General features: G+C 42.3%; 1 protein-coding gene across 1 annotated transcript in view; it reads left to right on the top strand.

The window, feature by feature from the left end:
* LOC122559165 (protein SSUH2 homolog) overlaps positions 1 to 23,878 on the top strand; it is a 55,439-nt gene that overhangs the window by 17,998 nt on the left and 13,563 nt on the right. The window contains exons 3-10 of the mRNA XM_043708539.1: positions 1,410 to 1,508; positions 3,664 to 3,742; positions 10,608 to 10,737; positions 11,302 to 11,362; positions 13,046 to 13,170; positions 14,454 to 14,516; positions 18,182 to 18,264; positions 18,904 to 18,996. Coding sequence (XP_043564474.1) covers positions 1,410 to 1,508; positions 3,664 to 3,742; positions 10,608 to 10,737; positions 11,302 to 11,362; positions 13,046 to 13,170; positions 14,454 to 14,516; positions 18,182 to 18,264; positions 18,904 to 18,996 — 733 coding nt within the window. The remainder of the gene's footprint in view (positions 1 to 1,409; positions 1,509 to 3,663; positions 3,743 to 10,607; positions 10,738 to 11,301; positions 11,363 to 13,045; positions 13,171 to 14,453; positions 14,517 to 18,181; positions 18,265 to 18,903; positions 18,997 to 23,878) is intronic.

The following is a 23,878-nucleotide window of genomic DNA, read 5'->3' as shown; positions in this document are numbered from 1 at the left end:
GGCTAATGCCCGAAACGTCGATTCTCCTGTTCCCTAGATGCTGCCTGACATTCTGGTGTCCCTTGTGATCCTAAGAATGGGTCTGGTCACAACGTCACTCCATATAGTTAGACTGTGCCATACCAGCTGTCCCTTGTAGAGAAACCTGTGTGGAAACCGCTTTTCACCGCAGGTCTACTAAGCATCATTAGCATTAGCGCAATATCCAGAAAAAGGTCAGAAGTCACATGACATCAGGTTTTAGTCCAACAGGTACATTTCAAATCACAAGCTTTTGGAGCACTGTTCTTTCGTCAGGTAACATCAATACTAGCACCTCTACATCATGTTGAAAAAGGAGAGGGTGGGTCCTATCAAAGTTGAAACTTTATTGCTGGAACAGCACAGCAGGTCAGGCAGCATCCAGGGAACAGGAGATTCGACGTTTCGGGCACAGGCCCTTCTTCAGGAATGGGCAGAGAGTGTTCAGCAGGAGAAGATAAAAGGTAGGGAGGAGGGACTTGGAGGAGGGGCGTTGGAAATGTGATAGGTGGAAAACCTATCACATTTCCTATCACATTTCCAACGCCCCTCCTCCAAGTCCCTCCTCCCTACCTTTTATCTTCTCCTGCTGAACACTCTCTGCTCATTCCTGAAGAAGGGCCTGTGCCCGAAACGTCGAATCTCCTGTTCCCTGGATGCTGCCTGACCTGCTGTGCTGTTCCAGCAATAAAGTTTCAACACTCCTCAACCTCCTACACTCCAATGAAAAAGTCCCAGTCTTTCCAATCTGTTTTTATATCTCAGACCCGCCACTCCTGGCAACATCCTGGTAAATCTCTTCTGAACCTTCTCCAGCTTAAGAATATCCTTCTTATTACAAGGCAACTAGAACTGGATGCAGTACTTCAGAAGAGGCTTCACCAACATCTTGTACAACCTCAACCTGACTTCCCAACTCCTGCACTCAAAGGACTGACCAATGAAGACAAGGATGCTAAACATCACCTTAACCACCCTGTCTACCTGTAATGTAGATTTCAAAAAATCACGTAAACCCCTGGGTCTATCTATTTTACAGTACTATCCAGGGCCTGACCATTAATTATATAAGTCATGTCTTTATTTGTTTTACCAAAATGCAATACCTCGCAATTATCCAAATTAAACTCCATCTGTCACTCCTCAGCTGCACAAGGGAGAATTGAATATACTGATAAGGTTGGATGAAGAGCATTAAGAAGGAGATCTATTCTGTGCTATCAATTCCACACAATATAGTGAAAATGTCTGTGACGGTGAAATGATAGAGTTTCGGGGCCAGTGTAACTCTTCGATGGCTAGTCGAGTTAGCTTCAGAAAAGCATTTGTTACCATGCAAGTGGTTCAATCAAACAATTAATGAGAGAAATGTCACCTTCTGTTTGCAGCTTTCCCCGAAATCTCGCCGGGTGAGGAATGGGCATCAGCACCTCCCGTTGATATGCTGGACGATGTGGCTGGATATGAAGGAACTATATCAGGTGGCGGTATGTAAGAAATATCAATTCAGGGGGTTTGTTAGTGAAATCAGCGCGTACACAGGCTGGAGAGAAGAGCCATTATAAACAAAGAGGCCTCACTCCAGCATTGGGTCAGGATCCCAACCCCATAGCTGCACAATAAATGTTGTATTGGTGTCAGATATCACATTGCAGTGTTGCTGAGGTGATGGTTTCAATGGGGCCAGAAACTGCAATGTCAGGTACCAGCAATAGACAGCTGAGCGATTGCCAGCAAACGTGCCCTTGAGCAGGGAAAAGAAAGAAAGACTTGCAATTCACTAGTGGCTCAGCTGCTCAAGATCCTATCCCCAGCAATGACAGGAATGAACATTGAAAGGAGAATGTTGGCCAGGATATGGGGAGATCTCCCCCTCATCTTTAAAGAGTGGCTGTGGGATCATTTAGTGCTGCCTGGGGGCAATAGAATAGGCTGACAGGACCGCTCCTTAGTGTTGCATCTACTTAATGATGTCTCTGCTATGCATTGCTGCCTTAGCATTGCATTGGAATGGCTGTCTAGATGGAGTGGCTACTCTTCTGCAGGGTTTCAAACTCCAACCGTCAACTGAGCCAAGGTGATAACTAAATGCAGAATGAACCTGCAACATCAACATGTCATTTACTTCAACATGGGAAGAGTTAAAATATAGTGAAGCTCTTCCATTTTTCCCCATCCTCTCCCTCACTATCAGAACCTTGTCACTTTCCACTGCAGCAGTGGAGGACCCCCAGTTCTTTGCCCAAGTGTCTCTTCCTAAAGTGTGACCAATGTGGAATGCCACCAGACTTTGACTGTGGTAGGCAGCATAGCCAAACCCTATCCTTTTTTTTGTCTACAGGTTCACCTGTGCCTGATACACACACGAGTCAATAATGTTTTTGTAGAGAATCCCAGTCCACACTTATAGTCAATTATTTCAGTTAACCACACCCATAAAACCCACACCTCATGGATGACTGAATGTCTGTCGGTATTTCTCTTGCTCCAGGGTGACCTTGTCAGCATTTCACTTGCTTTGTCTGGTGGGTGTCAGTATTTAAGTCTGTCCTCAGGGAGTGTGTGAATAGTGCACTTCCTCACAATAGTGAGTGAATCGGTATTTCTGTGTGGTGTGTGACTGTAGGACAATTTCAAAATATGCAGATACTAAACCTGGAAGAATTATAATGTTTGTGATGGACAGTGTGGAACTCCAACAGGACAGTGACACATTGGTGTAGTTTTCAGGTTTATGGCAGATGAGGATTAATGCAGAGCAGTGTGAGGTGATGCACTTCGGTAGGAAGGACATTGAAATACAGTATAAAACAGGCCCTGCCAGTAGCAGTGGTGGACTCTCCCTCTTTATGGGCATTTAAGCGGGCATTGGATAGGTATATGGAGGATAGTGGGTTAGTATAGGTTAGGTGGGCTTGGATCAGCGCAACATCGAGGGCCAAAGGGCCTGTACTGCGCTGTATTCTTCTATGTCTATGTCTATGTCTAAAGTGTGACCAATGTGGAATGTCACCAGACTTTGACTGTGGTAGGCAGCATAGCCAAACCCTATCCTTTTTTTTTGTCTACAGGTTCACCTGTACCTGATACACACACGAGTCAATAATGTTTTTGTAGAGAATCCCAGTCCACACTTATAGTCAATTATTTCAGTTAACCACACCCATAAAACCCACACCTCATGGATGACTTTTAAGATTTTCTTTCAATATAACCACAGTGATGGTTAGCTCCCTATATTTATACAGTCAATTCAGACAGCATTAACTCTTGATTAAAATATCCATCCCCTCCAATGATAAAGTTTCCTCATTCCATTAGGTCTGAAACATCCCTTTGGATCATGTTAGATGATTTCAGATTCCTTTTGTTCTCAACAGCAATAACTGGGTATCTATCAGAACTGGGTACTCTGTCACCACCATTATGTCCCTTCAGTGCACCTACTTGAAGCAGGTATGAATGCTTTAACTGAAGTGAGCACAAAGTCACAATCAAACCTGGAACTTTCCTGACCTCTGGGAAGGCATGTGTACCTGTGTGCATGTGTCTGTACACATATGTGTGTGTGCCAGCAGAGGGCATTGGTAGAGAGCCTAGATGCTCCAGCTGATGTTCTAATGGTGTGCTTATCATTCACAGAGGGAAGCTACATTCTCCCACCTAGTTCTATAGCAGAAGGAGCACGGAGAGATGAACCTCATCCACAGACAGCGTGGAGGTGAGATCCTAAAAGTGGCAAGTCACAGTTCATCTTACAACCCTTGAACCTCATTTTTGGCCTTGCATCCTACAGGCTTGCAGTGTTCCTCCAGTCTGAATTGTAGCTCCTGAAGTAACAGTTTAAAGTTTATAACCAAGGTTAAAATTCACTCTATAGCACCTGGACTTTCATTATCAGACTCATTATTAAACATCAGAGTGACTCATTTTAGTTTCATACACACACATACACACACATACACACAAATTAGGAACAGGACTAGACCATTCTGCCCCTCAAACTTGCTGTAGCGTGTGATAAATTCATTAACCCCATTGGCAGATCTGATTTGATCAACTCCACGCTCCTGCATATTCCTGGCACTCTTCAATTCCTTTGTTAGATAAGAATCTATCTAACTTAGCCTCCGAGTTAATCAATGATTCACCCTCCATTCCACTCTCGGGAGAAGAGTTCCACATACTCATGATCTTCTGAACAGAAAAAATTCTCTTCGTCCCCACCTTAAATTGGAGATCCCATATTTTTTTTAAAATGAGTCCCCTCCTACTCTCTTCCAAAACAAATTCTCTTTGTCAAACATTCTGTCATCTTCCCTCAGGATCTTATATTTTTCAACAAGATCACCTTTTGTTCTTCCACACTCTCTCTCTTTATATATTATGTTGCTTTCCTATTCCTCCTGCCAAGTTCACACCTTTTTCCACATTATTTTCCATATCTTCGTCTGCTCACTTAAACTATCTTCTGTCATCTTCCCTCAGGATCTTATATTTTTCAACAAGATCACCTTTTGTTCTTCCACACTCTCTCTCTTTATATATTATGTTGCTTTTCTATTCCTCCTGCCAAGTTCACACCTTTTTCCACATTATTTTCTATATCTTCGTCTGCTCACTTAAACTATCTGTATCAGTTTGCAAATTCCTTATGCCCTCTTCGCCAACTTACTTCCCTTCCTAAAATAAAAACGGAAAGTTCTGGAGAAACTCAACAGGTCTGGCAGCGTCGGTGAGGAGTGAAACAGAATTAGTGTTTCGAGTCATGTATGACTGTTGTTCAGAAGTTAAGGGGCCTGGAAAATGGTCTTTTTAATCCTGTTAACAGAGGGGGAGGAGAGTGAATGCAACAGATGTGAGGGTGCCCAGAGCAAAACACCAAGGGATTCCTAATAATAGTAAGGGAGAGATTGAGATGTAAGGTAAGTGTTAACAGCTCTGCTGAGAGAACATTTATGGAGGTAAGGTGTGTGTGATCAAAATGGAAACATGGTTATGCTCAAAAGCTTTGAACTAAACTTTGAGTCTTGAAGCCTCTAAAATGTTGAAGTGAAAATGAGGTGCTGTTTCTCCAGCTAGTGTTGAGCTTCTTGGGACATTGTAGAAGGCTCGGGACAGAAATGGCCAAAACTAGAAGGTCAGGGTCATTGCTGCAAGCAGAGCAGAGGTGCTTTGCAAAGCGGTCACCCAATTTGCATTTGGTTTCACAAATATAAAGGAGACCCCCACATTGTGAGCAGTGAATATAGTAGACTAGATTGAAAGTAATGCAAGTAAATGGCTGTTTCACCTTGAGGCTGTGATTGGAGTCTTGGGCAGTGAAGATGGAGGAAGTTAAAAAGTCTAGTGTTACAGCTTCTGCATTTTCATGGAAAGGTGTTGTGGTAGAGTGAGGAAGTGTTGGGCGTGATGGAGGAGTATGGACCAGGGTGTCACTGAGGGAACGTTCCCTGCAGAATGCTGGTAGCGGAGAGGAGGAGAAGATGCATTGATTGTATCGTCAGGGAAAGGTGGAAATGATGGAGGATTCGCAGACACGTTAATGGTGAAGAGGAGGTGGCTGGAACTGGAAAAAATGGAAATTGTGGAACCTTTGTAATGTCAGAAGGATCGCGAATGTAAATGGGAAGAGACTGAACAAGAGGGGGATGATAAAAAAAAGAGTCAAGCTAATAAGGAATAGGTTCAGTGGGGCAGATTGGAAGGATGGGTTAATCCTCTGTGTGGGATTTGGGAAAGGAGTAGAAGCGGGATATGTTGGGATATGGGGAATTCTGGTGGGAAGCTTGGAGGAGATGAGGTCAGTGGAAGTCCTGGAAACTGCAGCCTTATGTTCAGTGGGGCTGTGGATCAGGGAGAGATGGCACTCAGCTTCTGCAAGGTCATTGTCCGTACATCAGACAGCCACACTCCCCTCCTCAGCAAATTCTAACAACATCAGGGTTAGACTTGAGAGAACAGAGTGCAACGAGTTCAAAGGGAGACGGTTTGAGTGGGTGAGCGGAGCAGAAAAATGAGTTGCAATTTCTGTTATGATGTAAGCAAGCACGGCGGCCAATTTTTGCATAAGTTATTTCAGCCCACACAGAGGAAATAACCAGTAAGTCTTGTCTGTAGCAAGATTATTTGCGGGATAAATGTCGACCAGATCAGCAGGTACCCTGCTGTTCTTCAAATCATGGTCTGTGTGCAGCAGTCCCTCAGAATAGCACCAGAGTATCAGCGTGGAATCTGTGCTTCAGTGTCTGGAGAGGACATTCCAGCTTCTGACTTGAAGCCCCGGTGCTACCACTGGCAACAGCTTACAACTAGCTGCTTAGTGAGTTGTCAGTTAACTTTATCATGAACTTGTCATGAATCCATAAAGCCTGTTTTAGACTTGGTTAATTCTGACTTTGGGGGTTTTTTTTTGGCATGGCTGTGCTGGTACCTTGCTGAATTATTAAGTAGTGATTTGTATTTTGCAACCAGTTTTCAGTTAAATATAGAGCATATATCTAATGCGTGCATCACACCCCGAAAAGTGCCAACCGTGAAAGGCGTGTTGACTCAAATATCCCATTCGTTAGATAAAAATGAAGTACAACTGATCCATTTAATCAGCAGTTCTTGAATAGAAAGCAATTTGATTTATTACTGTCACACGTTCCAAGGTGCAGTGAAAAGTGTTGTCTTATGTTCTTTACAGGCAGAGCAATAGAACTCATTGATTAATACACCACAGAAAAGGCCCTTCAGCCCATTGAGTCTGCAATTACATAGTTACCACTAAAAGTATGCTAATCCAAATTTCCTGCACTTGTCAATATCCTTGAATGTTGTGATTAGATTTTCTTCAGTATAGAAACAGGCCCTTCAGCCCAACAAGTCCACACCAACCCTCTGAAGAGTAATCCACCCAGACCCATTCCCCTACTCTGTATATACCCCCGACTAATGCACCTAACACTACGGGCAATCTAGCATAGCCAATTCACCTGAGCAGCACATCTTTGGATTTTGGGAGGAAACAGACACGGGGAGAATGTGCAAACTCCACACAGACAGTCGCCCGAAGCAGGAATCGAACCCAGGTCCCTGGTGCTGTGAGGCAGCAGTGCTAACCACTGAGCCACCATGCCACCCAGTGATATTTGATGAGCTCATCCAAGTATTCTTTAAAAGGTTGCAAGGTTTCCAAACTCCATTACCTTCCCAGGCAATGCATTCCAGATTCCTCCTCCTCCCCCCGAGTGAAAAGGTTTTTTCCACAAAGCCTCTCTGAATCGCCTGCCCCTTACCCTAAAACTATGGCCTCTTGTGCTTGACCCTGCAAACAAGTGGAACAGCTGCTGTCTATCCACCCTGTCCTTGGCTGTCAAAATCTTATGCACCTTAGTCTTCTCTGCTCTACAGAAAACGATCCAAGCCTATCTCTTTACAGCTCAAGTTCTCCATCCCAGGCAGCATCCTGGTGAACCTCCTCTGTGCCCCTCTTGTGCTATCACATCCTTCCTGCAGTAAGGCAACCAGAACTACACACGCTAGATTAGATTAGATTATATTACAGTGTGGAAACAGGCCCTTCGGCCCAACAAGTCCACACCGACCCGCCGAAGCGTAACCCACTCATACCCCTACATTTACTCCTTACCTAACACTACGGGCAATTTAGCATGGCCAATTCACCTGACCTGCACATCTTTGGACTGTGGGAGGAAACCGGAGCACCCGGAGGAAACCCACGCAGACACGGGGAGAACGTGCAAACTCCACACAGTCAGTCGCCTGAGGCAGGAATTGAACCCGGGTCTCAGGCGCTGTGAGGCAGCAGTGCTAACCACTGGGCCACCATGCCGCCCAGATACTTCAGTTATTGCCTGCTCAATGTTCTGTACAAGTCCAACATTGTTAATATACTCTGTGCTATGTCTGATGCAAGTAAGTGTCCCATTGCCTCTTAATTATCCTGTTCATGTGCTCTGCCAACTTCAGGGATTTGTAAATAATTAGCCCAAGGTCCCTCTGTTCCTCTAAACTGCCCAGTGTCCTGCTTTTCATTAAATACTCCCTCATCTGGTTTCTTATTTCAAAGTACATCACCTCACACCTATCAGGGTTAAATACCATGTGCCACTTGTCTGCTCATCTGATCAACCCATGTACATCTTTCTGCAACCTACAACCATCTTCTTAGCTATTAACCACTCTTGGTGTCATTTGCAAGTTTTGTTGCTGGCTTCTGCTGCAGAGATGTAAAAACGTCCATAAGGTCTAACAATTGGCCACTGAATTCAGAATATGCCTCTTTAGAGAATACTTAGTATAGGGCATCTAAAGCATGAGGAGTGGGCTTTCAGGGATGTTTTTCAGACTGGAGGCCTGTGACCAGTGGAGTGCCACAAGGATCGGTGCTGGATCCTCTACTTTTCGTCATTTACATAAATGATTTGAATGTGAGCATAAGAGGTACAGTTAGTAAGTTTGCAAATGACACCAAAATTGGAGGTCGAGTGGACAGCAAAGAAAGTTACCTCGGATTACAATGGGATCTTGATCAGATGGGCCAATGGGCTGAGTAGTGGCAGATGGAGTTGAATTCAGATAAATGCGAGATGCTGCATTTTGGGAAAGCAAATCTTAGCGGGACTCATACACTTAATGGTAGTGTCCTAGAGAGTGTTGCTGAACAAAGAGACCTTGGAGTGCAGGTTCATAGCTCCTTGAAAGTAGAGTCGCAGGTAGATAAAGTAGTGAAGAAGGCGTTTGGTATGCTTTCCTTTATTGGTCAAAGTATCGAGTACAGGAGTTGGGAAGTCATGTTGCGGCTGTACAGAATATTTCCTGATGAAGGGCTTTTGCCCAAAACGTCGATTTCGAAGCTCCTTGGATGCTGCCTGAACTGCTGTGCTCTTCCAGCACCACTAATCCAGAATCTGGTTTCCAGCGTCTGCAGTCATTGTTTTTACCTCAGAATATTGGTTAGGCCACTGTTGGAATATTGTGTGCAATTCTGGTCTCCTTCCTTTCGGAAAGATGTTGTGAAACTTGAAACGGTTCAGAAAAGATTTACCAGGGTTGGAGGATGTGAGCTCCAGGGAGAGGCTGAACAGGCTGGGGCTGTTTACCCTGGACCGTCAGAGGCTGAGGGGTGATCTTATAGAGGTTTACAAAATTATGAGTGGCATGGATAGGATAAATAGACAAAGTCTTTTCCCTGGGATCGGGGAGTCCAGAACTAGAGGGCATAGGTTTAGGCTGAGAGGGGAAAGATATAAAAGAGACCTAAGGGGCAACTTTTTCACGCAGAGGATGGTACGTGTATGGAATGAACTGCCAGAGGAAGTGGTGGAGGCTGATACAATTGAAACATTTAAGAGGCATTTGAATGGGGATATGAATAGGAAGGGTTGGGAGGGATATGGGCCGGGTGCTGGCAGGTGGGACTAGATTGGGTTGGGATACCTGGTCGGCATGGACGGGTTGGACCATAGGGTCTGTTTCCAAGCTGTACATCTCTATGATTTTATGACTCTATATAAAAGAGACCTAAGGGGCAACTTTTTCCACACAGAGGGTGGTGCGTGTATGGAATGAGCTGCCAGAGGAAGTGGTGGAGGCTGGTACAATTGCAACATTTAAGAGGCATCTGGATGGGTATTTGAATAGGAAGGGCTTGGAGAGATATGGCCCGCGTGCTGGCAGGTGGGACTAGATTGGGTTGGGTTACCTGGTCGCATGGATAAGTTGGACCGAAGGGTCTGTTTCCGTGCTGTGCACCTCTATGACTCTCTCAATAAAGAAAGGGCAATTGAGTCAGCCAAACACTCTGCATCTCTGTGGCAGTACTTAGAACAATAAAATTGACTCAGCTGGTTTAAATTTAATTTCCATACTGGCATAATGTGTGTGTGTTTTAGTGCTTTTTACCTTAAGAACTGAATGGATTCTGCTGCTTTCTTGTCTTATCCTTCTCATCTTTAGATATTGCAGAGGTTATTTCTGATTTCTGTAATCGGTGCTGTCTGATTGGCTTTCTCCACAGTCAAAACATTGAACTATAATACGTCCGAAAAAAAAAACCCATCAGCAATTTCAACGACAATTCTGTCTCCTATAATTCTGATTCTCCACAGTCACATTTCTCCACCAATCTGTAGAGACCATTAATGAAATTATCAATAGATTCCCTTGGGATGCTGAACTCATCTGTTTAATCTTGTGTTTTCAAGAATTTTATTTTTTCTAAGATTAAAATAATTCACAATTCTTGTAGAAAATCACCAAACATATCTTTCCATTTTTGTTTAACTATAATGTCATCAGTTCATATATGATTTGGATCAATAACATTAACACTAACGTTGGCGTGCTTGCATCTATGTGTGAAATTGTATTGGTGTGCACCGCAGTGACTTGAGCGAGGTCCCAGTGGTCTTTGAATATATGTTATTCCAATCTACAGTTTTGTTTTGAGTGACAAAAGCTAAAATGATCAAGGAATTTAATGTAAAGATCTTGTGTATGTGTTTTGTAATGTTTGTGGAACAATTGTAACAGCAATATGTTTTTTTCCGTTCTCCTTATTATTCCCTTCTCATCAGTATTCCCAATATCACTGAAGACGTAGCTAGAGAAGCATTCATTGAGTTTGCATCCAGCAAATGTTGCTACAGCACCAGCCCTGCCAAAGAGATGATCTTTCGGGATTTAAGACCATACAATACCTACAGAGTAAGTGATGCCCTGTTATAAAGAAAGAGGAACAAAATTACATTGTTACACAATCCAAACACCTCTCCAGAAATATCTCCATTCTTCAGATGAGATGTTTTTGAAGTGACACATTTACCCAGCAGGTTTTCTGTATTGGGGTAAAAACAATGACTGCAGATTCTGGAAACCAGATTCTGGATCGGTGGTGCTGGAAGAGCACAGCAATTCAGGCAGCATCCGACGAGCAGCAAAATCGACGTTTCGGGCAAAAGCCCTTCATCAGGAATAAGGTTTTCTGTATTAGCAACCTTACCTTTGCATCTCTAGGTTAGAAACCCCCTCCAGGGCTTGAGTGCTAAATCCAAGCTCAGCCTTGCCTATACTTGACTTAATTAATGGAGTGAAGATTGCAAAGTTGAGGGGACCTCCATACCACACTTTCTCTCTCAATTCAGGATTCTCCAGTCCTGACAGTTCTGCCCTATATTACTGACTCAAATGCAAGCCGTCAGTGAAATATTACGAATGTAAAGCACTTAAGGATTGTGAAACATTGCTAAACTAAGGTTTATTTTACTTCAGTATCGCCTAGAAAGCTTCACCGAGTCCAGATCAACTGAGTGGAAGATGGTGCCTTATAGTGGTGAGTGTATAACATGCAGAACAACGTAAATCCAAAGTATGTAGGAGCTGTACAGAGAGCACAGTCACTGACAATCTGTTAAACTTTGAAGGCATACTGCTGGCTATGTATAACCTTCAGTGCCATAGCAATTCTATCTCTGCCTCAGTCAGAGATATAACAATTAACTACTGTCAGCTGCTTTGGGTTTTCAATGGGCACATTGTTTTTTAAAGTCTATTCTACTTTCCATGTTCCTGGCCAACCCCTAAATTTTGTTCTCTAATGTGACATCTAGCCTCTGTGATCAATTCAGTTAAGGTTGTCTGGAGTTGCCAGTGCCTTAAAACGTTGTGATTGCGTCTACTGGACCAAAAGGATTGCCTAGGGTAGATTCATTGATCTTGGTAAACCACACCTTATTGGTATGCCCTCATGCAGTCTTCAACAGAAGATAAGCTCAATCTTGATAAGCGATAAAGGTCTATTGTAATTACTAAATAGCAAAATACATTACATCTTAAATTACATGGGAGTCCAAGGCAAATGTCCACGCTATACTCAGAGGTAAGTACAGCTACCGAAATGTTCTCACAAAGTATTGATAACAAACACAGAACAAGTTAGCTCCTCCTAGGAACAGTTCTGAGATAACTTCACTGAGGCTGATATTCCATCACCAAGTCACCCTTTGTTTCTCTGTGCATAGTCCATGGACTCTGCCTAGCTTGCTCAGAGCCAGTCTCTAGAGTGAGGATAATCCCTGACATTCCTCTTTTTTTTTTTGCTATACCAATTTCCATTCAATTAGTAGTAAGAAAAAGACTGAGCAATTAGTAACAGCTATTGCATTTCACAGCTCCTTGTACAAAAGACACAGAATGTCCCATAAGATAGGGAATCACAGATTGCAGTCAGTTCATTTGCTCTCCCCCAGGGTGAGCCTGTCAAACAGGTACTCTCCCAGAGCATTACACTACTTTTTATTTATTTATTTATTTATTTTTATTTTATTAAACAAATTACAAAAACAGTTTACAACAAACAGTTACATTTACAGCTGCATACAAGAGACAGCAATTTTACAAGGGAGAGGAGCAGCAAAGCCAGGCCCCAAACCCTACTGTTCAAACAGTTTACAGGGACATGAGGACAAACCTCAAATCCCAGTTTCACAAAGATATAAAGAGACAACAGCAATGACAGTTGTACATTACACAGTACTGTTACATACAAAAGTGCAGACAATACAGACTCAGCAAACTCCCACCTTCCGACCACTAAGGAAGCCCGCCCCTACCCACCTTCCAGTTTACACTCCTTTTTTATATCTGTCAGCCTGGACTCCTGATTGGCTCAGGTTAACAGCTTCAATCAGTGCACTCCAACTCAATGAGATCAACTTAGCCAACCTCATTCCAATCACTACAGGTTCTTTACCTGCTGATGGATGGTGTTTATGTGGCCCTCGTGCTACTGCACATATCCTATCCTGTTACTAGCCACTCTCAAATCCTACATGTGGAAATAAAAATCACATCCTTTACGCTGTAGCTACCATCTTGCAATGAAGACGCCACTGCTGTTCCCCATGGCTGGCTCATGTCCACCTTTGATGTCCTTACATTTTACTATGGTATTTTTCTGATTTTTGTACCTACTGGTTGTTTTTAAAAGATAACAATGGTCTCTTGTTGTTTTTAGGGCAGTTTGTGGACAGCAATGCATATGGAATGCCTCCCCTCCCCTGGGATATAATAGTGGAGAAGCCTCCAATGTTTCAGGACCATAAGGAGAAAATCCCAGTGCCACACACTTCATCCATAAAGGTAAGGCTTCACATGAGGGAACACTTTCTCTGAGGCAGCTCTGCAAAAGGATCACTGAACCTGAAACATTCACTGTTTTCTCTCCATAGATACTGCCAGGCCTCCTCAGTTTTTTTCCAGCAAGTTATGATGTTGTTTCTGATTTCCAGCACCAGCAGATCTTTGTTTTTGATGACTATTAAAGGGTCAGATCCACACCAAAGAGAAATTCTCAGGTTTACATACTCTGAACTCCATGGAATAACTGTGTCCCTTCTCCTGTGTGAAAACTGTTAATGGCTTTCATCATCTCAGAGCATCAGAACCATCGATCAAGCTTGCTTCTGCTTGTGTCAAATTTGCTTTGACCTGTCAGAGCATGCTTCTGAAAAAGGAAGAAGCAAAATGAATTCTGTAGTGAGTGTTGTCACAATCTTACTTTCTGATGAGTCTTTTTGAGCCTATGCTCTACGTTGAACCTGTTAGCCAAAAGGATGATCACCTCCTGCATCTGGAAGGTCCATATTATTTTAACTGAACTGCAAAACTCAAAATTACAACGTTTAAAACCTGCCAATGTATGCATTCTGCTGAATGTACGCAGGCACTTTGAAAGTCAGTCTTCTGATTGATTTGAAAGACTAAGTTGCTCAAACATTGAAATGCACAGCAAAAGATGTACCAGGATATACTGAACTGCCAAATCTACATCATGTAACTATAAAGAGACCTGACTCAATGGCAAAACATTTTCTGAAACCTGTTTTCACTTAGTGATGTCTTTCTGCATTGTTGCTGTACACATTGATGCTTCCACACAGGTTACCGCAAGAAGAATTGAATTTTAGATTAGATCAGATTACTTACAGTGTGAAAACAGGCCCTTCAGCCCAACAAGTCCACACCAACCCTCCAAAGAGCAACCCACCCAGACCCATTCCCTTACATTTACCCTTTCACCTAACACCAAGGGCAATTTAGCATGGCCAATTCACCTAACCTGCATAATTTTGGACTGTGGGAGGAAACCGGATCACCCGGAAAAAACCCAAGCAGACATGAGGAGAATGTGCAAACTCCACACAGATAGTTGCGTGAGGCGGGAATTGAACCTGGGTCTCTGGCACTGTGCCACCGTGCCGCCCAAACATTTTGATTGTGAAATGTTACCACACAATGTAGATGGTGGTTTATTGTACAGCTCTCTGCTTTAAATGCACTAAGATTGAATTTATCTCTTGTAATTTGTAGATGAACTGACAGAGTACAGGGTCAAATTTAATCTCATATAATTGTGTTCTCAGGGGTGTCACGTATGTATGACGTTGGGAAAAGTAGCATGCAACAAATGCACTGCAACTGGGCAGGTAAGTAGTGAGCTTGAGAGGTTTTCATTTGCTTTTGATGTTGTCTTGCCTGAAGATTACATATTACTTAGCAAGGTTAATCTCACATGTGTGAAGATGCCTCACTCAATAGAAGTGCACCTCAGCAATTGACTCAAGGTGTTAAAAGTCTACCTGCGATGCATACTACTGTTGAACAGTGCTCTGAGCAGGATTATTACATTAATGTTTTGGTCATTAAAATGGATTAATAATTCAGTCAGACTTCTCAGTGAGCTCAAGAACTGAAATGTCCCTTTACCCCTAGGCCAGTCAAGGGAGACAGTGTGAAATACTCCCAGACTCCCAAGATAATGCTCTGAGGTCATAAGTTCAAATTCCACCAGAACAGCTGGTGGAATTTAAATTCAATTCGTCAAGTTTGGATTTGGAAGCTAGTCTCAGTAATAGTGATTGTGAAACTATCATTGATAGTCTTGGACTGACTAATCCCTGGAGCCACCTGGTGATCATAATCCTCCTTCTGGAACTCAATCATTTCTGAGCCCCAACAAACGAGCCAGAAGCTCTTGGCTGTAACTTTCAACATGGCTGGTACCAATGGTGAGACTGAGCCAAAATGTGTGAATTTTATTTTCAAAGTAAATATCTGACTGGGAACAGGATTGTGGGGGAAGTTGGGAGGTCCTCAAAATGGTTCCTGAGCAGCACACAGCTTCTATGTGCCATGCCAGAGCAACCAACTAGTCAGGGGCTCCTGAAAGAGGAGCTTAGAATGTTCCAGAATATTGTTTGGCTCAAAGCTCAGGATGAGGAATGGGTGTTTAGCGATGGAGAGAAGCTGTGGGCAGTAAAAGGAGTTCTTCAGTCATCCATGGAACAAGCAGGTCTGATGGGCCAATTTGGTTTCTATCATTTGATACTTCCTTAGGAAGGAAGATTGAAAGAATTTGCATTTCCATCGTACCTTTTAATGACTTCAGGATATCTCAATGCGCCTGGCAGTGAGTGAAGTACTCTTAAAGTTTACACCATTTTAATGTAGGAAACACAGCAGATAATTTGTCTCTTAAACAGTGGATAATGACTAGGTAACCTATTTTACTAATGTTTATGGAGATGTCAATACTTGCCAAGATGATGTTAAGACCTTCCCTGCTCTTTCTATACCAAACAGGTTTCGCATCTAACTGAATGGTAGGAAGGACCTGGATTAACATCTCATACGAAATACAATCTGCATTTCCACCGAACTGCACTGGAGTGTGTCAACCTAGATTTAGTTGCCAGGTCTCTGGAGACTTGATGCCACACCCTTTGGACTCAAGAGATGACTATTTGTCGTCTTGTTCAAAGTGTGTGGAGGCAACAGGTTAATGACTTTTGTGTTTTTCGAGCAAAGGTTGACTTGAGCTGATACTACGATCAGTCTCTCAACTGGGAAATGCTTGGAAATTGGATTTTATTGGCTATTTCAAAAGTAGTGACTCTATGCCCTGCTGTCCCTTGTGGAACTTGAGCAAGAGAAAGCTGCAACATGGAACTCACAATAACATAAGAACAGGGAATAAGAGTAGGTCACTCGGCCTTTCAAGCTTACTCTGGCATTCACTAAGATCATGGTTGATTTGATTTTGGACTGTAGTGTAAGGTGGGGGCTGATTATTGAGTGCGGTGCATTTAATTAATTATATTCTTACTTCCATGGATTCAAGATAATCCAAACCCTTTCTAGTGGGGAGAATAGGGCCCCTCAGAGATCAGCCTTTGTGTGGAGCCACAGGAGACTGGGAAGACACTAAATGAGTATTCTGTATCAGTGTTTACTGTGGAGAAGGACATGGAAGGTAAAGAATACAGGGAAATAGATGGTGACATCGTGAAAATGTCCATATTACAGATGAGGAAGTGCTGGATGTCATGAGACAAATAAAAGGACCTGATCAGGTGTTCTCTAGAACACTGTGGGAAGCTAGAGAAGTGATTGCTGGGCCCCTTGCTGAGATATTTGTATCATGGATAGTTACAGGTGAGGTCCCGGAAGGCTGGAGGTTGGCTAACATGGAGCCACTATTTAAGAAGGGTGGTAAGGAAAAGCCAGGGAACTATAGACCTGTGAGCCTGACGTCAGTGGTGGAGGGAATCCTGAGGGACAGGATGTACATGTATTTGGAAAAGCAGGGACTGATTAGGGATAGTCAACATGGCTTTGTGCATGGGAAATCATGTCCCATGAACTTGATCGAATTTTTTGAAGAAGAAACAAAGAGATTTGATGAGAGCTGAGCAGTGGACATGATCGAATTGGACTTCAGTAAAGCATTCGACAGGGTTCCCGATTGGAGACTGATTAGCAAGGTTAGATCTCGTGGAATACGGAGAGAACAAGCCATTTGGATACAGAACTGGCTCAAAGGTAGAAGACAGAAGGTGGTTGTGGAGGGTTGTTATTCAGATTGGAGGCCTGTGACCAATGGAGTGCCACAAGGATCGGTGCTGGGTCCACTACTTTTCCTCATTTATATAAATGATTTGGATGTGAACATAGGAGTTATAGTTAGTGAGTTTGCAAATGACACCAAAATTGGAGGTGTAGTGGACAGCAAAGAAGGTTACCTCAGATTACAGCAGGATCTTGAACAGATGGGCCAATGGGCTGAGAAGTGGCAGGTGGAGTTTAATTTAGATAAATGTGAGGTACTGCATTTTGGGAAAGCAAATCTTAGCAGGACTTATACACTTAATGGTAAGATCCTAGGGAGTGTTGCTGAATAAAGGGACCTTGGAGTACAGGTTCATAGCTCCTGGAAAGTGGAGTCGCAGATAGATAGGATAGTGAAGAAGGCGTTTGGTATGCTTTCCTTTATTGGTCAGAGTATTGAGTACAGGAGTTGGGAGGTCATGTTGCAGCTGTACAGGACATTAGTTAGGCCACTGTTGGAATATTGTGTGCAATTTTGGTCTTCTTCCTATCGGAAAGATGTTGTGAAACTTGAAAGGGTTCAGAAAAAAAACCAAGGATGTTACCAGGGTTGGAGGATTTGAGCTACAGGGAGAGGCTGAACAGGCTGGGGCTGTTTTCCCTGGAGCGTCGGAGGCTGAGGGGTAACCTGTATAGAGATTTACAAAATCATGAAGGGCATTGATAGGATAAATAGATAAAGTCTTTTCCCTGGGGTGGGGGAGTGCAGAAGTAGAGGGCATAGGTTTAGGGTGAGAGGGGAAAGATATAAAAGTGATCTAAGGAGAAACTTTTTCACACAGAGTGTGGTGCATGTATGGAATGAGCTGCCAGAGGAAGTGGTGAAGGCTAGTACAATTGCAACATTTAAAAGGCATCTGGATGGGTATATGAATAGGAAAGATTTAGAGGGATTGGGGCCAAGTGTTGGCATATGGGACTAGATTAGGTTGGGATATTGGGATATCTGGTAGGCATGGATGAGTTGGACTGAAGGGCTTGTTTCCGTGCTGTGCATCTCTATGATTCTATAATGTTTTCTCTCAAATGAATTTAATATGATTGCAAGTTCCTTCATTCTTGGATAGTTCACCATTTGAATCACTTCCTTTCTGGGCATCCTTCAGTTCATTGCATGCCAAGCACTGTACTCACCAATCAATGGAATGACACGTATTAGATATCTAAAGATATAAAGTAACACGGTGCTGTTTTGTAAATGCAGGTTAAGTGTTGGGTGTGTAAAGGCCGAGGATCCCACCTTAGCAATGATATGTGCACCCACTGTAATGGCTTTGGACTTGAAAGGTAAGAAAGGATGATCAAGCTTATGCTGAATCTGTGAATTCCAGTAAGTTCTTAGAGCCCAGTTTGGGAACAATGTCTGGTGATAGAAGTATCTTGTGTGTATGTCTAGAATGAGAATCTCCTCGTTTCCTACCCTGATCTTCCCCTGCCCCCTTCAGTAGCTTGGGTTGGTAGAATCCAGGTAGTATTCAGCATTGTGGTTGCTAGGTGGGATCTCTTCACACCAGGTAGCGTGTTCACTATAATTTTTAAAAACATTAACGGTCAGGATTCATCCACAAATAACAGCCTCTGGAATGAAATATCACCTTATTGCAGATAGGCCCTCATAGAGATGGGAATCATATTGGAAAATAATGTTTTCCTAAGTATTTTAGAGCAGAGCCATTTAGACTTCTCTCGTTGTTACCAGGACAATATACTGAAGTCAGTCAGCCACATTGCTATCTAATGTAGTATATATCAATCTTAAATCCAGAATACAAAATACCCTGAATTTAACATTTCTTTTTAACCATCTTGAGTGCACCAAGGCATGGATTCTTTGACATGCATTTAATTGACAAGTCTCGTATTAAAGTTGGTTGGATGGAAAATATGATGGCGTTTGTCTAACTTGAGTTTCTTGTTGGTCCTCAGATGTACTCATTGCTCTGGCAATGGGACAAGATTGTGCCAAATGTGCAAAGCAAGTGGACAACTAATGGTGTTCATCCAGCTGACAGTCAAGTGGTAAGCTTAATGGCTTTGTTGTGTGTAGGAATATAGTGCTACTCACTCACATTTTCAAGGGGTGTGGGAATTTGATATAAGAATGCAGCCCTGGCGTACTGTTTCCTCATCTGTTTCCTGGTTGTTCATGCCTAGATCAGGTAAAAGGAGGATGTCAAGACTTTGGAAGGGCTTTGATTATTCTGCCTATAAGGTGAGAAAGTGGCAATTTGTGCAATTTCCACGGATATACAACCATAATACGAACCTACAATACGTCACTGCCCTTACCTAGCAGATCTCAGACTGACAGGTCGCAAGGACAGCTAATGAAAGAATTAAGAATGCTACACTCGTAGCACTGCGGAAATTGTAGTCGAACCCATTTCCTACAGAAAGGCTTTGTTCTTAACTTAGGTTTTATTTTCCCTGGGAATACCTTACGCCAACACAGGAAATGAGGCAGCCTAGCAGAGATTAAAGAATTAATAAGCTAATGTAAATATGTCATTGGTTTGGAGGAGAAGGGACATTATAGGAGGCAGACAAGAAGGCAAAATTGGAATTTGGGTTTTCTTTCTCAAAAAAAAAAGTGATTTTGGAGCAGAAAGAACATTTGGGTAGAAAGAAGATATTATTTGAAACCGTGCAATCAAATTTAACAGTGGACAAATCAGTAACACGTACATGCAGCTCTGTAATACTTAAATGGTTATACTGGGAAGCTCTGTACCTAACACTCCATTGGGTGAAGAATTAAGGTGCACTTACATGTTGCAAAGATCTTCTGGAAGGTCTGGTGTAAAGACCGGTGAAAGCAGAAACAAGGGAGTTGTTTAGTGGATTGATGGATCTGGAATGTAGAGGACCAAGAAAAGGGAATCCTTAGGGTCAGGGAATTTGGAATACTTTCACCATTTTTCAGAAATAGAGTTCCAAAGACTCTGAGCTTTAGTAGAGAGAAAAGCATGGACTTAATTTCTGTTTTAAATGGGCAATTCCTGATTTTTGGACAGTTCTAGATTCTCCCACAGAGGAAACATCCTGTGCACATATACTCAGTCAAGACCCCTCAGGATCTTCCATGTTTCAATTAAGTTATCTGTTACTCTTCTAAACTCCAGTGGATACAAGCCTAGCCTACCCTCATACAATACCATGTACATTCCCAGGTAATAGTCTGGTAAACATTTGCTGAACTATGCCAATGCATTTGCCTTCTTCCTTAAATAAGGTCCCTAGTACTGTTCACAGTATTCCAGTTGTGGTCTTGCCAATGTTCTGGCTCAAGCATAACCTCCCTACTTCTGAATGCAATTCCCCTCACAATAAATGATTACTGTTCCCATTCCTAACTACTTCTTGTAACTGCATACTACATTGTTTCATGATTCATATATGAGGACATCCAGATCCCCCTGCATCTCAGAGCTTTGCAATCTCTCATTGTTTAGATAACACACTTTTTAGTTTTGATTTTTCATGCTAAAATTGATAATTTTATATCATATTCCATTTGTTGCACCTTTGTCTACTCACGTTAAACATCTTTTTATTTTTGTAGTGCCTTATGTCCTCTTCTTAATTTATAATTCTCCACATCTTTGTGTCATCAGAAAACCTGGCAACTATATCTTCAGCCCCTTCAACCAAGTCATTTATATAAATTGTTAGAAGTAAAAAAAATTAAAATAATACAAAAAGTTGAGGTCCCTGTGGCGCACAGCTCACTAAATCTTGCTAGCCTGAAAAAGACCCATTTATGCCTATTGCTTCTTTCTATTAGCCAGCCAAACATCTCTCCATGCAAATATGCTCCCCCTCCACATTCCCCAATTCGAGTTTTTATTTTCTGAATTACTGTTCGATGAGATACCTTACTAAATGGCTTCTGGAAATCTCAGCTTTCACTTATCCACGTTGAGTCTTACTTCTTCACCGGAAACTCCAATAAATTGGTCAAACGTGATTTCCTTTCCACAGTGCCATGTTGATTCTGACCTATTACAATCAACATGTCTTGCTGTATCTTCTTTCATAATAGCTTCTAACATTTTTACTGTGACTGACGTTAACGTAATAGGACCGTAGTTTCCTGCTTTTTGTCTCCCTCCCTTTTTGAACAAAGGAGTTGCATTTGCTAACTTCTCATCACAGAGGTATACAGAGCTGAAAATGTGTTTTCCTGAAGAAGGGCTTATGCCTGAAACATCGATTCTCCTGCTCCTTGGATGCTGCCTGACCTGCTACGCTTTTCCAGCAACACATTTTCAGCTCTGATCTCCAGCATCTGCAGTCCACACTTTTTCCATAGAGATATACAGCACAGAAACAGAACCTTTGGTCCAACTCATCCATGCTGACCGGATATTCTAAACTAATCTCGTCTCAATTGCCAGCATTTGGCCCATAGTCCCTCTTAAACCCTTCCTATTCATATACCCATCCAGATGCATTTTAAATGTTGTAATTGTGCCAGCCAGCACCACATCCTCTGGCAGCTCATTCCATACACACACTACTCTCTGCGTGAAAACGTTGTCCCTTAGTTCCCTTTTTTATCTTTCCCCTCTCACCTTAAACCAATGCCCTTTAGGTTTGGACTCCAATACCCTGGGAAAAAAGACCATGGCTATCACCCTCTCAATGCCCCTCATTATCTTATAAACCTTTATAAGATCAATCCCTTAACCTCTGACACTCCAGGAAAAATACCTAGCCTATTCAGCCTCTCCCTATATTTCAAACCCTGCAGTCCCATTAATGTACTCGTAAACCTTTTCAAGTTTAACAACATCTTTGTCTAATGGAGACTTACCCAAATCAAGGGATTTTTGGAAAATTAAAGCCAGCACATCGACTATCCCACTATTCATTTTTTCAAGACCCTAGGAGGAAGTCCATCAGGCTTAGGGCACCTGACAGCCTGCAGCTCCAATCATTTACTCAGTATCACTTTTCAATACTTATAAATTTCCTGAATACCTCCCTTCCTTCCATTTCCACCTTGGGAAGGAATGTAAATTATGATATCTCCAAGTTTGTAGATGACACAAAGATGAATGTGAGGGTGGACTGTGAAGAGGATATAGAGATTCTTCAGTATGATTTGAACAAGTTGAGTGAGTGGGCAAATGCATGTTAGATGAAGCATAATGAGGTAAATGTGAGGTTATCCACATTAGTGGCAAAATAAGGAAGGCGGATTAATATCTGAATATCACCGAAAATAAGCAGGCAAGAGTAGCAGATAGTGAAGAAAGCAAAGGCATGATAGGCTTCATAGCAAGATGATTGGAGTACAGGAGCAGCGATGCCTTGCTGTAATTGTACAGGGCCTTGGTGAGACCACGGCTAGAGTATTGTGTTTAGTTTTGCTCTCCATCTCTGAGGAAGGATGTTCTGGCTGTGGGTGGAGTGCAATAAAAATTTACCCACCTGATTCCTGGGATGCCTGAATTGACCTATCAAGAGAACCTGGATCAGTTAGGATTATGTTCACTGGAGTTTAGAGGAGGGAAGGATAGATCTCAGAAATCTGTAAATTTCTAAAAGAACTAGACAGGGTAAATGTGAAGGTAGGATGTTCACCATGATGGAGAGTCCAGAGCCAGAGGTCACAGTCTGTAAATATGGAATTGACCATTTAGGACTGAGTTGAGGGGAAATTTCTTCACCCAGAGAGTGGTGAGCCTGTGGAATTCTCTGCCACAGAATCGGGTTGAGGCCAGAACATTGAATATTTACAAAAAAGGGAGCTAGGTAAAGCTTTTGGGGCTAAAGGGGTAAAAGGATAGGAGGAGAAAGTGGGAATGGTTTGGACGATCAGCCATGATCATGTCAAATGGTGAAGTAGTCTCACAAGGTCAAATGGCCTATTCCTGATTCTATATTCTATGTTTCTATATTCTTTGGATATAGTATATAGAATCTCAGGTATGAAGATTGGTACAAAATACCTAATCAATTCACCTGCCATTTCCTTACCTTCCATTATTATCTATGGACTCATTTTTAAAATACCAACACTCTCACATTGTAAACTTTTTTTTAATATGGAAACTCTTACTATTCGTTTTTATATTTCTGACTAGCTTTCTCTCATACCCTAACTTTTCTGTCTTCATTGCTTCATAATTCTTTACTGATTTTGTTTGTCATTTATGATTTATGAGAATATAAAAAAACATGGTCAGTAAGTTTACGGACAGTGGCATTGTAGACCATGGAGAAGGTTTTCTAAGATTACACAGGGATCTTGATCAAATGGGTCAATGGGCTGAAAAATGGTCGATGGTGTTCAATCTGGATAAATGTGAGGTATTGCATTTTGGTAAATAAACAAGGGCAGAGCTTATACAATTAAGGGTGGGGCCTTGGGTAGTGTTGTAGAACAGAGGGGCAGGTACATAATTCTTTGAAGTTTACGTCACATATAGACAGTGTGGTTAAAAAGGTGTTTGGCACACTTGCCTTCATTGCCCAAACCTTTGAGAATAGCAGTTTGGAAGTCATGTTGAGGTTGTACAGGACATTGGTAAATCCTCTTCTGGAATACTGTGTCCAGTTGTGGTCGCCCAGTTATAGGAAGGATACTAAGCTGGAGAGGGTTCAGGAGAGATTTACTGGGATGTTGCTGGGTATGAGTTATAAGGAAAGGCTGGATAGGCTGGGACTTCTTTCATTAGGAGACTGAGAGGTGATCTGATAGAAGTTTGTAAATGAAAGGTATAGATAGATAGATAGATAGATTTAATGGTAGTTGTCTTTCCCCTAGGATGGGGAATTTCAAGACTAGGGGGCACATTTTTAAGATTAGAATGGTGCTGGAAAAGCACAGCAGGTCAGGCAGCATCTGAGGAGCAGGAAAATCAACATTTCGGGCAAAAGCCCTTCATCAGAA

The sequence above is a fragment of the Chiloscyllium plagiosum genome, chromosome 18 (genome assembly GCF_004010195.1).
Source record: "Chiloscyllium plagiosum isolate BGI_BamShark_2017 chromosome 18, ASM401019v2, whole genome shotgun sequence".
Classification (NCBI taxonomy): domain Eukaryota; kingdom Metazoa; phylum Chordata; class Chondrichthyes; order Orectolobiformes; family Hemiscylliidae; genus Chiloscyllium; species Chiloscyllium plagiosum.
Note: the sequence above shows the minus strand (reverse complement) of the source record. Positions and strands in the feature narration are given on the sequence as shown.